Source organism: Poecilia reticulata, linkage group LG23 (assembly GCF_000633615.1).
Source record: "Poecilia reticulata strain Guanapo linkage group LG23, Guppy_female_1.0+MT, whole genome shotgun sequence".
NCBI classification, from domain to species: domain Eukaryota; kingdom Metazoa; phylum Chordata; class Actinopteri; order Cyprinodontiformes; family Poeciliidae; genus Poecilia; species Poecilia reticulata.
This window is the reverse complement of record NC_024353.1, coordinates 2,592,670-2,605,199: the sequence shown is the minus strand read 5'-3', so window position 1 is coordinate 2,605,199 and position 12,530 is coordinate 2,592,670. Positions and strand designations below refer to the sequence as shown.

Below are 12,530 nucleotides of genomic sequence, written 5' to 3'. Positions count from 1 at the left end.
CTGACTGTTTCCTGATGTGATCGATGCTCCACAAAAAGCCATTGCTATTAGTTGTGTTGCTATGATCTTGTGACAATATTATCGGCTCCAATTGCAGAATAAACTTTAAAATCGATCTTCTGCGCATGCGGGTCGATTTTCGGGTAATACGAACGACCAGGCAACCAAAAAAAAAAAAGTGAGAATATTTTTTTCAGTGGCCCTAACCCTCTTCTGTAGGCATTTCAAAGAGTAAACAGGAGAGTTTAGAAGATAACCCGATATCTGATGCAGCCTCTAAAACCGACCAACATCCTGACAAAATTAAAATAAGAATCAAACTCAAGACTGTTTACTCTGTTCTATCTTCTACAGAACGTGATCTAAATGGCCCGTTCTCTTGTTTTCTGAATTACAAAAATGTAATTAAAAATTCTGTTAAATTCATAACCAATTAATTACTATTATTGATCACATATCCTAAAAACTGACGATTTAAAAGAAGGTTAAATAGAAATTAAAAAAAGGACTCGGTCATCTTTATCCAACAGGAATTGCTAAAGATACAAACAGATCTAAAAATTGTGACTTTAGGGAAAATAATTAACTATTTGTTTTTTTCCTTTCTCCTAATACACAAAAATTGAAGGTTTGAATTTTCACTTTCACCCAGTTAGGATTATGCTGCTGCAGTAAAAGATTTATTTATTTTAAGGCTTTCTATACATTTTTTACAGGAGTGTCAACATCTCCGTTCATTAATAACCTAAATCTGTTGAAGAGGTATTTAATTTTCTTGTGCGATTATGTCTGAACGGAGCTGAAAGTTGTCAGTTTGAGTTTAACTTGGTGTTTTTGTCTTCAAGACAACGAGGTTTCAAGCATTTAGCTTGTAAAACATTTTGAAATTTAACAAAATAAATAATTTAACACCCCACAGCAAACGAACAGGCACATATATGACAAATAAAGTGTAGCACAGTGTCTCTACAATCCTTTACCCAGGATATTTTACAATGATTCAGATCTCGTTTGTTGCACATGCATAATGAAGAACATCTGAACTCAAAGATAAAATAAATAGATTCAACTTTGGTATTAAATTATAAAAGTTTATAAATGCAGTGCTTTTCCCTACAGATGAAACTTTTAAAATACTTCCCATCATTGGTAAGCAGTAAAACACGCCCATTATCGAGAAAACACGGTTTGATTTTGTTTAAGGAAGTCCCAATCTTCTCCGTTTCTTCTCTGCTACTCAGGAGGCGTCAGGTTTTCCAGATGCTCCTTCCTGTTGGTGAAGAGGCAGCGGGCGGCAGAGAGCAGCGGACCCGACTCGCTCCGGAGCAGAGTGACAACGAAGCGGCTGACGCCCGTGTTGGGACACGGCGACAGCAGCTGTGACATCCTCACGCCCGCAGGCAGGACACACCTCAAGTCCTCCAGCAGGTGCCTGACGGCCACCCGGATGTACGCGCCGTGGCTCACCACCAGGACGTGGGCCGACGCCCCCTGGTGGTCGTCGTTAGCGGAGGCGACGTCTGCGGGCGTCTCTTGATCGTCCAGCATTTGTTTAAAAAGAACTTGGAGGAAATTTTTGAACCTCTGTTTCACCTGGAATCAAGCGACAGGGAAGCTAAAAGTTGAACATGACTGGCGAGAAGAAAACTCAGCAGAGGCTTTGTTTTTATTCTCTTTGTTAGGGATTTTAAATGCAGAGAAAAGCAATAAAAAATAAAAAATCCAAACGTAAGCTTTAGAAAGAGTTGCTCAATCTTACAAAGTTGTTTTTTGGTCCACTTTCTTGTGCAAATAACTCAATTTTGTCTCAAATGTACTAATTTATAAGTAACTTTTCAGTAAAAACAAAGAGCTTGTTTTAAATCAATAATTCTTTAATGTTGATTAAATAATTTGCCGTTAGAACAAGACATTTTCCCCAAATTATAACTTATGCCATAACTTTTTATCAATATCTTATTTCTTGCTGAAAAGTGACTTGTAAGTTAGTTTTGTCTTATTTCAAGTGAAATAAGACAATTATTTTTGATCTAGAAACTAGATCAAAAATACTTTTTGTGTTTTTCCAGTGCTGAACTACTCAAGTCACCTAAAGGTTTTCCCATTTGTGAAGTTACAATTCAATTTTATTAGCATTTTATCTGAGAAACCAACACAAAGTAGTGGATAATTGTGAACCAGAAGGAAAATGATGCATGGTTTCAAGTATTTCTGACTAATTAAAATTTAAGGTGTTGAAAATCTTCTCAATCTTCTCATTTAATACTTTTGCTGCCTTTCCAGGTGCATCTCTACTAGCTTTGCACAGATCCACTCTGAGATTTTAGCCTATTCTTACAAAACAACATCTGTCTTTCCACAGATTCTGAAATGGGTTTAAATCTAGACTTTGACTGGGCCATTCTTGCACATAAATATATTGATATCCACCTTCCTGGCTCTTGAACATTTTAGTTAAAGGAAATTTCTCCAGAAACCTCCGTCTTGACATAGATTTTAAACTGCAGTTCAATAGGTTTGATGGGTCTCTGAGCAATGTCGATAATCAGTTAAAAAGAGCATAAAAATGACCTCAAATGAAGGAAACCGAAGTTTGAATGTACTTACTTGATGGAAGGGATGTTGACGCAACAATTCTATCAACACATTTTAAGTATGAAAGCTCCAAAAAGATTTTTATAAGAACAGAAAGAAATAAACACAAATAATCAATGTTTAAATTTATATTTCAACATGGAATAATTCAATTTCTCAGTGTTGTTTTATTCTTAAAAAGCGATTTTGAGAGAATGGCTGTTATTTTATTGCAATACCCAACGGTGGCCACTGCATGTCGCTGTTTTGCAGTAAATTGACTCTTAAAATCTGACTCACCTGGTCTAAAGTTTCTCCTCCTGGCGGCGTGAAATCGCGGCAGGACTGACCAGCTGCTTTTGCCATGTTCCTCAGATACTCTTTGTGACGGCCTTCAGCCACGCCAAAACCCTGGACCAGAACAACTCAGCTCAGAACCGAACCCAGGAAAAAAAACAATAATTAAACACATCCAGTTTTTATTCTTTATCTTAAATTGAGTGGATCTTACCCGTTCTCTGAGTAAGGGCTCCAAAATCATTTCCATACCAGAACGATGAGTGTTGTTCCTCAGAATTATTTCCGCTGTCTAGAAAAAAGACAAACAACCTGGAAATGAATGACTCAAAAGATATAATCCTGGACTGGACAATATTAAGCAAGAGTGAGTCAAACAGCCACAGAAACATGAATATCCAAACAACTATTTCATTTATAAGTCATTCATCATGTTTTCTGTCTTACTAATGAGACATACATGAGCTTCAACTGATTTTCCATGGATGCTGCCATGAAGATGACAGGAATAGGCAGGAATTAGTAAAGATAACAGAATCATGCCTTATGTTGCTAATCCACAGTTAATCAAATCATCTGTGGAGGAAGAATCTCCTGGTAGGTTGGAGGATTTAGAACAAAAACAGTCTGGGTCTTAATGCTTAATTCCAACTTTTTGTGCTGAAATCCAATTTTTTTTTTGTTTGTATGGTCATTCATATTACCAGTTAAACCCCAAACCGACCCGCATGCACAGAAGATCGATTTTAAAGTTTATTCTGCAATTGGAGCTGATAATATTGCCACAAGATCATAGCAACACGAGGAAAGCCAAGAAAAAGAAAACACAACTAATAGCAACAGCTTTTTGTGGATCATCGATCACAACTTCTGTAGAGAAATCTGTAGTCAGAGCCAAGAGAGCCGAGTCTGTCCCACATATGGAAGCAGCACAGATCGGATTTTTTGGGAGGTGAAAAAGTCTCACATTGTCACATTTGACTCATCATTAGGATTTTAGTCACACATTAAGACCATTTCCTGTTCTTGTTTCTTTCAGAAACATTTCCCAAATCTGACATATCGTCTCCAGAGTTGACCTGGAGACCATATGTCTCCATATGGTCTGGTTTACTGTAGTAAACTACAGTAGTAAACTGTAGTTTACAGTTTACTACTGTAAACTTTCCGGACTACTGTTAACGCTTCTTCAAGTCTTCAATTTCACATTGGTAATCCAAACAGAACGCAGCAGCCAGACTTTTTCCCCCAAATCCAGTAAATTCAGCCACATCACTCCGGTTCTATATCCACTACACCCATTATGTTTCTTATGCTTATTTTAAACTTTGCATAATTTAAGATTACTCATTTTTCTCTACAGGACTTTTAATTTATGTCTGTGAAAATCGCTTTATAAAATAAACTTTACTCACTTATTAGAGTGGTGTGATTGTGATGCATTTCAGTGACAGACTTCTTTTTTTAAGTTCATAATCATAATTTCAGCCATTGTTTACATCCGGATTCACTGTCTCTGGTTATTCTGGTGTAGAATTATGATACATCTCTCACATTAATGACATGAAAGTCAGATAGACGGCAGATACTTTGAAAACAATCAGATACATGTCCAAATTAGTTCCACATATTGAAGTGCCATAGAGTCTTACCTGCACAGCTCGCTGCAGGTTACTAACAAAGACTTTGCAGAACATGATGTCTCGAAGGGATTGTCCCACAGCTTCGCACTGCTGCACACCCGTTTCTGACAGAGGCGTGTCCACTCCCTGACCTGAAAGCAGACAATATTCAGCCTGAGGAAAAGCTAGACTTCATTAATAAACAACAGAACCCCCCTCCACCAAATTACAAGTTTCAATTCACACTCAATGTCTAAAAGATAAGATAAAAACAGTTCTCTTTTTGATGATATTTTTTTTAGATTTGTACATGTTAGCGTATGCTAAATAAATGGTGCTCAAATAAATGGTTTGACCATCATCCCATCTTCACCTGCAACCATTTTAATAGCTGGACAGAGTTTTCTCTCAAGTCAAACCAACCTCCAGCTTCTTAGACCCAATTCCCTCCCCCATCACTTTTTTGTAGATTTTTTTGAATATGAAATTATTAACATTCATAATTGTTTCCATTGACCAAATAATTGCGAAATTTGACATTTCAGAAATAAATTTGGTTAATAGAAACAGATAATGTTGAAAACAAAAAAGTATCAAAATTGGTTTATTTCTCAATACCGCAATAGAAGAACTTTTTTCCGCATTAAAAACCAGATACTGCCACTGCCGCAAACCAGGAAGAAGACAACAACAGGAAGTAGTTGGATGATCTTGACAAGGTATATCGCATGAACAAACTTATTCACATGTAATTTTAACTGCGTTTCTTTTTCAATAGAAATACCTCAACTGTATAGGTCTTTTTTCCCCCCGACATTGACAAAGTTTTGAGCACGTTTGTAATGGAAATGCAAATAGAAACCATAGTCGTCTTATTTAAAAACGGGATGATTAACAGGCCCATTGCTGCTTTACCTTTGGATAAAATTATGCCCAAATCGGCTCATTCCTTCACAGTGCTTAACCTTTGTTTTGCCCGCAGATGCACTGAACATGTTAAATATACCCCATTTTCCTGTAACCTAAACTTAAAAGCCGTTTTTAAATAGAGTTTAATAAATAAATCCTCATTAGTATTATTTACCTTGCAGGAGCTTGTCTCTGTTGTACTGCGTCTCCCCACTGTTTGAAAACAAAGTGAATGAATTAAATGGGTCATTATTCAGAGGTAGTTAGTGACAGAACAAAGTCAAACTTCATAGTAGTTGACATTATTTCACCAATAAACTCGTAAAATTAACTCCATGTTTATTTGCCACACATATACACTGCAAATTTAAACAACCGGAGCAGAAACGAACCGTTAAAAGACCAACTTACTGGCGTATGAACGTTAGCGTGAACGTTGCCATTTTCACCGGCTGCTCTTCAGCTACTTCCTGGTTGAGTCATACGTCACAGGACGTAGCGTCCTCTGTCATGACGCATTGCGGTGGAGCCGTCTAAAATTAAAATGCGAGTTTTAAACGTAATTTAAACACAATGTGGTTTGAAAGAACGGATAAATAATTAAAATAAATAATAATTGAATATATACATTTATGTATTATGACGATTTAATGAGTTTTATTGACTTTGGTTCTTACTTTGTAAGACAAATTGATTGCGTGTACTGATACCCCTGGATATAAGGCTAGGTAATTATTTATTCTAATACGCAAATTTTTTAAGCAGGTGGAAAATGATTTAATACAATATACTTCTGCAATTTTATAACTATCTTAGGTACAATTATATTAAAAGTGTTAGTAAATATTTAAATGGTCATGTAATTTTATTTATTTCAAAATACGAGTTCCGACTTCTCATTTGGAAAAATCAACTGGAACCTCCTCCATTGGGAAGTCGCATCTGTCACTGGAAAACTGGAAGCTACTCCAACTACCCTCAGTTACGACTTGTAAGCCGGACTTCGCGTTTCAAATTCAATATGGCCGCTTCTTCTTGCAGTAACAGCAGTAAGATGTGGTAAAAACGTGTTTATTTTACAGGACAGACGTGTAAAAATGCACCTAAAATCAATGTTACAAGTAGCGCCTGCAATTCTAAGTTGAACAAAGTAAAAGTGGCGTTTGTCTATGGACAGTAAGGTTTAAAATGTTTATTGGCGCCGCCATTTTTGAAATTCAGACGTCTCTTCTCGATTTCCATTCACCTGTTTTAGATTATTGACCTCTAGACTCTGCTTCTTCTGCTCCTTCCTCACATTACTCTGCATTACTTGTTAACCTTTATTATTTTAATAATGAAGCCAGTTCACTTTTTCTCTCTCCATTGTATTATTTCTGACAGCTTTAGCACCCCCTGGTGGCAGCTAAACATTACAACAGAAAGACAAGCCACACTAGTGATTTTAGCCAATTTATTTAGAACAAATTATTGAGGTACACAGGTGGTTGCACATGGGGATAAATGGGAAAAGGATTTGTATGAACAACCACAGCAAACAATTGTAGAATCGAGTAAATGGGTACCTCGATAAAAATAAATGACAATGCATTTCATTGAACTGATCCAAACTTGTTCCCCGAATGGATTTTTTCGGACAAATATAAAACGCAGTATAGGCTTTTTATTTTTAACTAGCACCAGATATGAAAATTAGCCATTTTAAAGAAGGCTGGAGGCACTTAAAAAAAAAAAAAAATCAGTGGAATCTGGTAGGTGGAAAAAAAAAGTGAAACCCGTCCGACGATTTAGGAGTGAAGTCATTCTGTGTGATGCGACATGTGATGAGGTATTTGTGAGATGGCCTCTCGCTGTGTCTATCCAATTAATTATCCTGAGGTACATAAGAAGCAGCAAGAATATTGACAGAACGAAGATAGAACAAAGATTACAACGATTAAAACAATAAATGAATAAAACATGCTGATCAAAACAGATTTCCAGTCCCGCACCAAACTGCTCCTTTTCCCTCTGGTACATTGACAGAGAAAAGCAGACTTGTTACATACACAACATATTAAAATATAGCAGCACACAAGTGAATGACAATAAGGCATTTTTGTGTAAGACTAGAAAAGAAAAAGCTTAATAGCAGCAAAGAATGTCGTAGATTATTTCTTTTTTTACTTTGGAAAAAACATATAAAAGCATTAAACATGCTCAACCTTAAAGCAATTTTTTTTTTTTAAAACAATTTGGCTTTTTTTTTTTTTGCACATCGAAAAAGGCATCAGAACAAACAAACAGTTTTGGGATTAAAATGTCATGGATTTCAAGCATTTTTGTTGGTTATTTACACGTGTAAAAGGGGCGCCTTAACTGCAGATCAGAAATAAGAAATAAACACAAAACAGAAGGATGTAACTATTAGATCTAATGGAATGGGTCTAAATCTGGAAATGGAATAAATTCAAGTTTAGGATGACACAAGCGCACTGATGTCTACCTGTGGCTTGCCTTGATTTATAAACTTTTACATTAGGAGGGTGATTTTTATAAGTCTACTCACCAATTGAGGCAAAGCATTCAAGACAACATGCTTCACCCCATGGGAATCCAGCCCAGAAAAAACCCAAATAACTTAAAAGAAAAAGATAGAATAAAAACAAATGACCCCTCCGAACTTGTCCTTACAAACCATCCCCTTACCGAAACTTAAGGAGTGTGTTTTAAAAGTGCATTGATATCGTTCCACGTCGCCCTCTCTACAAAAGGCCCAATGGTGTAATTGATTACAGGAGAAAAACCCCAAAAACGACATTTCGCCGATTTCCTGCAAAACAAAAATCCTGCAGAAACATCATAAAGCTTAAAAAAAATCCTCCTTGCTTTCTCATTCAAACCACATTCTGCTCACTTTTCAACCACTTTCCACTTGCTTTCGACTCGCCTTCCCAACAAACCGCTCAGCCTCTAAAACCTTGAAGAACTTGCAAAAACGTATTTTTTTAAAACTCTTTCATCAATGCTAGCCTCTTCTGAGCTATTTAAACACTCCTAACTGTGCTTGAACACAACATCAACAACAACAACAACAACGTGGCTTTGGTGAATTCAAACGCCACTCCATGGAGTCAACAGCAGCGACTGCTCCGGACCTCAAACCTGTTTCATTTCTCCTCCGTGAGCAGGCCCAGCCCACTCTGAGCCAGCACCTCTCTGCATAAATAATAAGCAGTGCTACAGGTGCACAGTATGATAGATGGAGCCATTAGCTACGGTAGCACTCCTCTGCTTTAATTACTGCTATATGGAATTCCAAATAAAGGAAAACTCCTGTAAATCGATAACTACTACTCACTAAAGCTGGTTAAAGAGTTATAAATGCTGGCTAAATATACATCATTCGGTATATCTCATATATTTATGCAATTTTCAAGTATGAAAAAATATTTTCAGGTTTTTGGAACCTAAGGCACTATCAAGTCTTCAATAATTATTCGTCCGTTTCTTTTCTTAAATAGCTAGAGATGTGTACAAAAAAAAGGTGAAAAAAGACCCAAACCAGGTGTGAATGGGGCAAAAACAAAACAAAAAAAGAAAAAAAAGGAGAAAAACTACAAATTTCTTAGTTTCTAAAAGTTCATAGATTGTCGCACCATCACTGAAGGGGGCAACTTAAAATAGATACTGGCAATTAATGCCCCCTCTCTCCCTCCAGCGTCTCGCTCCTGTCAGTTCATTGGTAAGCAGGCACGCGGCGGCCGAGTCAGGCGGCGATGGGAGCTCATAAGTTGACGTCGCGCACGTCCGTGGGGGTGCTCGACTGATCCTGCTGCTCCCTGGACTTGCTGCCACCTCTGACAGCGCTGTCGGGTCCAAACTGCTGGCCCTGCTGCAGGCTGGAGGCCAGCACACGCTCGATTTGCTCCTGGCACGCCCTCAAACAGTCCTGCAGCGACAGGAAACGTCAAAAGTGGTCAATTCAAATTCAAAAATGCTTCCCAAAGGGAAATTAAACGTTGTTGCAACTCAGATTAACTCAAAATTCTTCAAAGAGTTATTGTTGATGGTGGTGGCTCCGAGCAGGGAGGTTCTGCTGTAGCAGTCTGTATTACAGCAAATTTTAAGGAGCCCCTGACTAAAGTAAAAACAAAATAAAATAAATGAAATTAAGAAAATATTTTTTTTAACTGAAATAAATAAAAACGGGAATTAATAGGGAAAAACTAACTGGAACTAAAACATACATAAACTACACATAATATCCTTTGTTTCTGTACATTTTAATCTATTTATTAGCTTCATGAACTGGTGTGAAATAGATTATTTTTCCCAAAACAGTTTATGTCAGCTTCTCCTGGCAGCATTTACTCTACTCCACAAAAAGTTTGGAGGAAAGACCAGTTGGCTGGTTGTTCAACAATAATTAAATTTTTTGAAAATTGTTTCTTCTGTTGAGGATTACCCAACTGATGAATTGACCTTTTTGAATTCTACACCTACAAAATTAACCAAAGTAGGAAAAATCAAAAACTACTACAATAACTAATAAAAATGAACCTAAAAATAAAGTAATAAATATAATCAAGCAAATTCACTCTAAAAACTAATTAAAACTAACTGAATTAGACAAAAAGTCACAACTTTTTGTTGTGATTTTTTGTCACAACAACAAAAAATTAATTATAACTATAACTGACATAAAACAAGAGAAATTTGGTCTGACTTCACTTCAGACAGTGAGAAAAAAATGTATCCGTTGTATTATTAGGTGTATGAAAGCATCAAACGTTGGATTATTACAAAACTATTAAGGATATTTTACAGAAATCAAGAACTTTCCAGGCCTTGAAAACACCTAAATGAAATAAACTCAAGTGGAAAGCTGGAAGAGAAATATCTAAAATGTTTTACAAGTGTAAATGCGTGTAAGACGTGCTTCAGCTAAATGAAGTGCACACCACACTTTTCAGATTTTAACAAATCTGAAAAGTGTGGTGATCCTGCTGCTCCCTGGACTTGCTGCTACAAATCTTTTGTAGCATACGCTACAAAAGATTTGTAGCGTATGCTTCACAACTTAAGTGTTGCTCCATCACATCAAATCCCAACAGAAAAAACACAGAAAAGGGGTTAGAAGTATAAAAGTGAAATAAAATCTTATACTTTCAAAAACTTAAGATAAATTAAAAATGATTAAAGACGAGTCTGTAGTTTTGAACAAATGTTCACAGACAGTTAAATGGATGTTATTTTGCTCTATTTGTCATGCGAGTTCAACCTTTTTATTCACATGCTTGGCATACCGGAGGGGAATTATATGTGTTGAGGTAGGTGGTCCATCAGGACCAGAACAATGAGTACCAGCAAACTCTGAACACCAGCAAAGCCGCGATCGAGACGCGGCGGTACAGGAATGACCCACAACGCCACGCACGAGAAAACCGGGGAAAGTCAGGGATCGGAGAGAGAGCGGGGTCTGAAACCATGGAAACGGTTCCTTCAACACTTCAACGAAACAAAGGATGAAAGGAAAAATAAACGAATAAACAAAAGAATGAATGAAAGAATGAACAAATGAAAGGGAACGAAGTAAGAAAGGACAAACAAATGAAGAACGAACGAAAGAAGGAAGAAGGGACGAACGAACAAAAAAGAACAAATGAAGGACAAAGAAGAAAAAAACAAAGAACGGAACAAAAAAGAACAAACGACAGGTACGAACGAAGAACAAACAAAAAAATGAACAGAAGAGGAACAAAGAAAAGAACAAAAAATGAATGAAGAATGAATGAATGAATGAATGAATGAATGAATGAATGAATGAATGAATGAATGAATGAATGAATGAAGGGCAAAGGAAGGAATGAAGGAAAAAGCGAACAAAAAAAGAACAAAGAATGAATAAACGAATGAACGAAAGAGAAATGAACAAACAAAACCAAAACGAACAAAGAAATGACAAATGAAAGGAAAGAATGAATGAAAGAACAAAAAGAACTAACAAAGGAGGAACGAATGAAGGAGGAACGCACAAACAAAAACAAAAGAACAAACGAAGGAGGAGGGCGTGAAGAAAGAACAAACAAGTGAACAAAAAGAAGAAAATTCAAACAGGAAGAAATGAACGAAGAAAGAACAGACTAAAAGAAGAAAAAGGACGAATGAAGGGAGGACAAATAGAAGCAAACAAACGAATAGAAAGAAGAGCTAAAGAAAAGAAAGAACCAAGGAAAAAAGAAAGGACAAACAATGGACAAAAGAACAAAAAAAGGGGACAAAAGAAAACAAAACAACAAAAGGACAAACAACAAAGAAAGAAAGGACAAAAGAATAGAAGAAAGACAGAAAGAATGAATAAGATGAGCAGAAGTAAACTATGAGTCTCGTTCCTCAAGTACTTTGGGTTTAAGGCGCTCAGTCTCATGTGGAGGCCTAGAGGAAATGGCTTTGACCCACTGAACTTTGACCCCTCACAGTTTGGGCCTAAAACAGAACGCAGGACAGTGGGACCGGATGTTTTTGGAAAACTTCTGCTATGAAAGAAGATCCTTTCTGCGTCGTTCGCCCCCCGCCTGCTGCTGCAGGTCTGAAGATGTGGGAGGTCTGAACCTTAAAGAACGAGCCGAAGCTCGCAAAAAAAGAGAAAAAAGGCCAGCATTCCTCTAAAACGCACCAATAATTGGAACCCGATGGGCTGCAGTCGGGGGCGCTTGTTATGACGGCGGTGCTGGGGGGCCCACGTAACCGTAGCAACGCAACCACAAGCCTGGAGACAACAACGTTTGTGTTGATTTTAACACTGTTTAGAGCCTATCACCAAATATTGTTGGAATAAAACAATGGCTGTGGTTTATGTGGTAGCTTACAGAGACTGCTGCAGAAAACTGATATTTAATTAAAACCTCGACAAGCGATTCATAAACGCCAGAGCTGTCCATTCATTAAGGTTAGAGACGATTAAAAAACAACGGAGAGATCAGTCACTCAAAGGAGGAGAGGAGGAAGAACAAGAGAAAGATCAGAAAGGGTAAAAAAAAGGATGAAAAACCGAAAAAAGGACAAAAAAGAGCAAAAAGCCAAAGAATACAAAAAGGACGAAAAACCAAAAAGAAAGAATGAGAGGAAGAAAAGCTTAAAAGAAGG

At 37.1% G+C, this 12,530-nt stretch overlaps 2 protein-coding genes across 4 annotated transcripts in view; both read right to left on the bottom strand.

The window, feature by feature from the left end:
- Positions 1-664: 664 nt before the first annotated feature.
- On the bottom strand, positions 665-5,901 carry tigarb (TP53 induced glycolysis regulatory phosphatase b). The gene is made up of 6 exons (XM_008400767.2): positions 5,814-5,901; positions 5,578-5,615; positions 4,524-4,645; positions 3,086-3,163; positions 2,875-2,985; positions 665-1,593 (listed from the first exon to the last, which is right to left on the bottom strand). The coding sequence occupies exons 1-6, from the start codon at positions 5,843-5,845 to the stop codon at positions 1,234-1,236; spliced, it is 741 nt and encodes a 246-aa protein (XP_008398989.2). The 5' UTR covers positions 5,846-5,901; the 3' UTR covers positions 665-1,233.
- A 940-nt stretch (positions 5,902-6,841) lies between these two features.
- The window catches only part of ccnd2b (cyclin D2, b), a 59,258-nt gene continuing 53,569 nt past the window's right edge, over positions 6,842-12,530 (bottom strand). For all 3 annotated transcript variants that reach the window (XM_017302662.1, XM_008400494.2, XM_017302660.1), the window contains one exon: positions 6,842-9,333. In XM_017302662.1, the coding sequence (XP_017158151.1) occupies positions 9,169-9,333 (165 nt within the window). In that variant the 3' untranslated portion in view covers positions 6,842-9,168. The remainder of the gene's footprint in view (positions 9,334-12,530) is intronic.

What these genes read in the sequence shown, in the direction of transcription:
- tigarb (XM_008400767.2), bottom strand. Translation starts at nt 5,845, where the DNA reads ATGGCAACGTTCACGCTAACGTTCATACGCCA. An exon ending in ACGCTAACGTTCATACGCCA is followed by an intron (nt 5,616 to 5,813) that starts GTAAGTTGGTCT and finishes GTTTTCAAACAG; the next exon opens with TGGGGAGACGCAGTACAACA. An exon ending in GAGGAGAAACTTTAGACCAG is followed by an intron (nt 1,594 to 2,874) that starts GTGAGTCAGATT and finishes GCTTGATTCCAG; the next exon opens with GTGAAACAGAGGTTCAAAAA.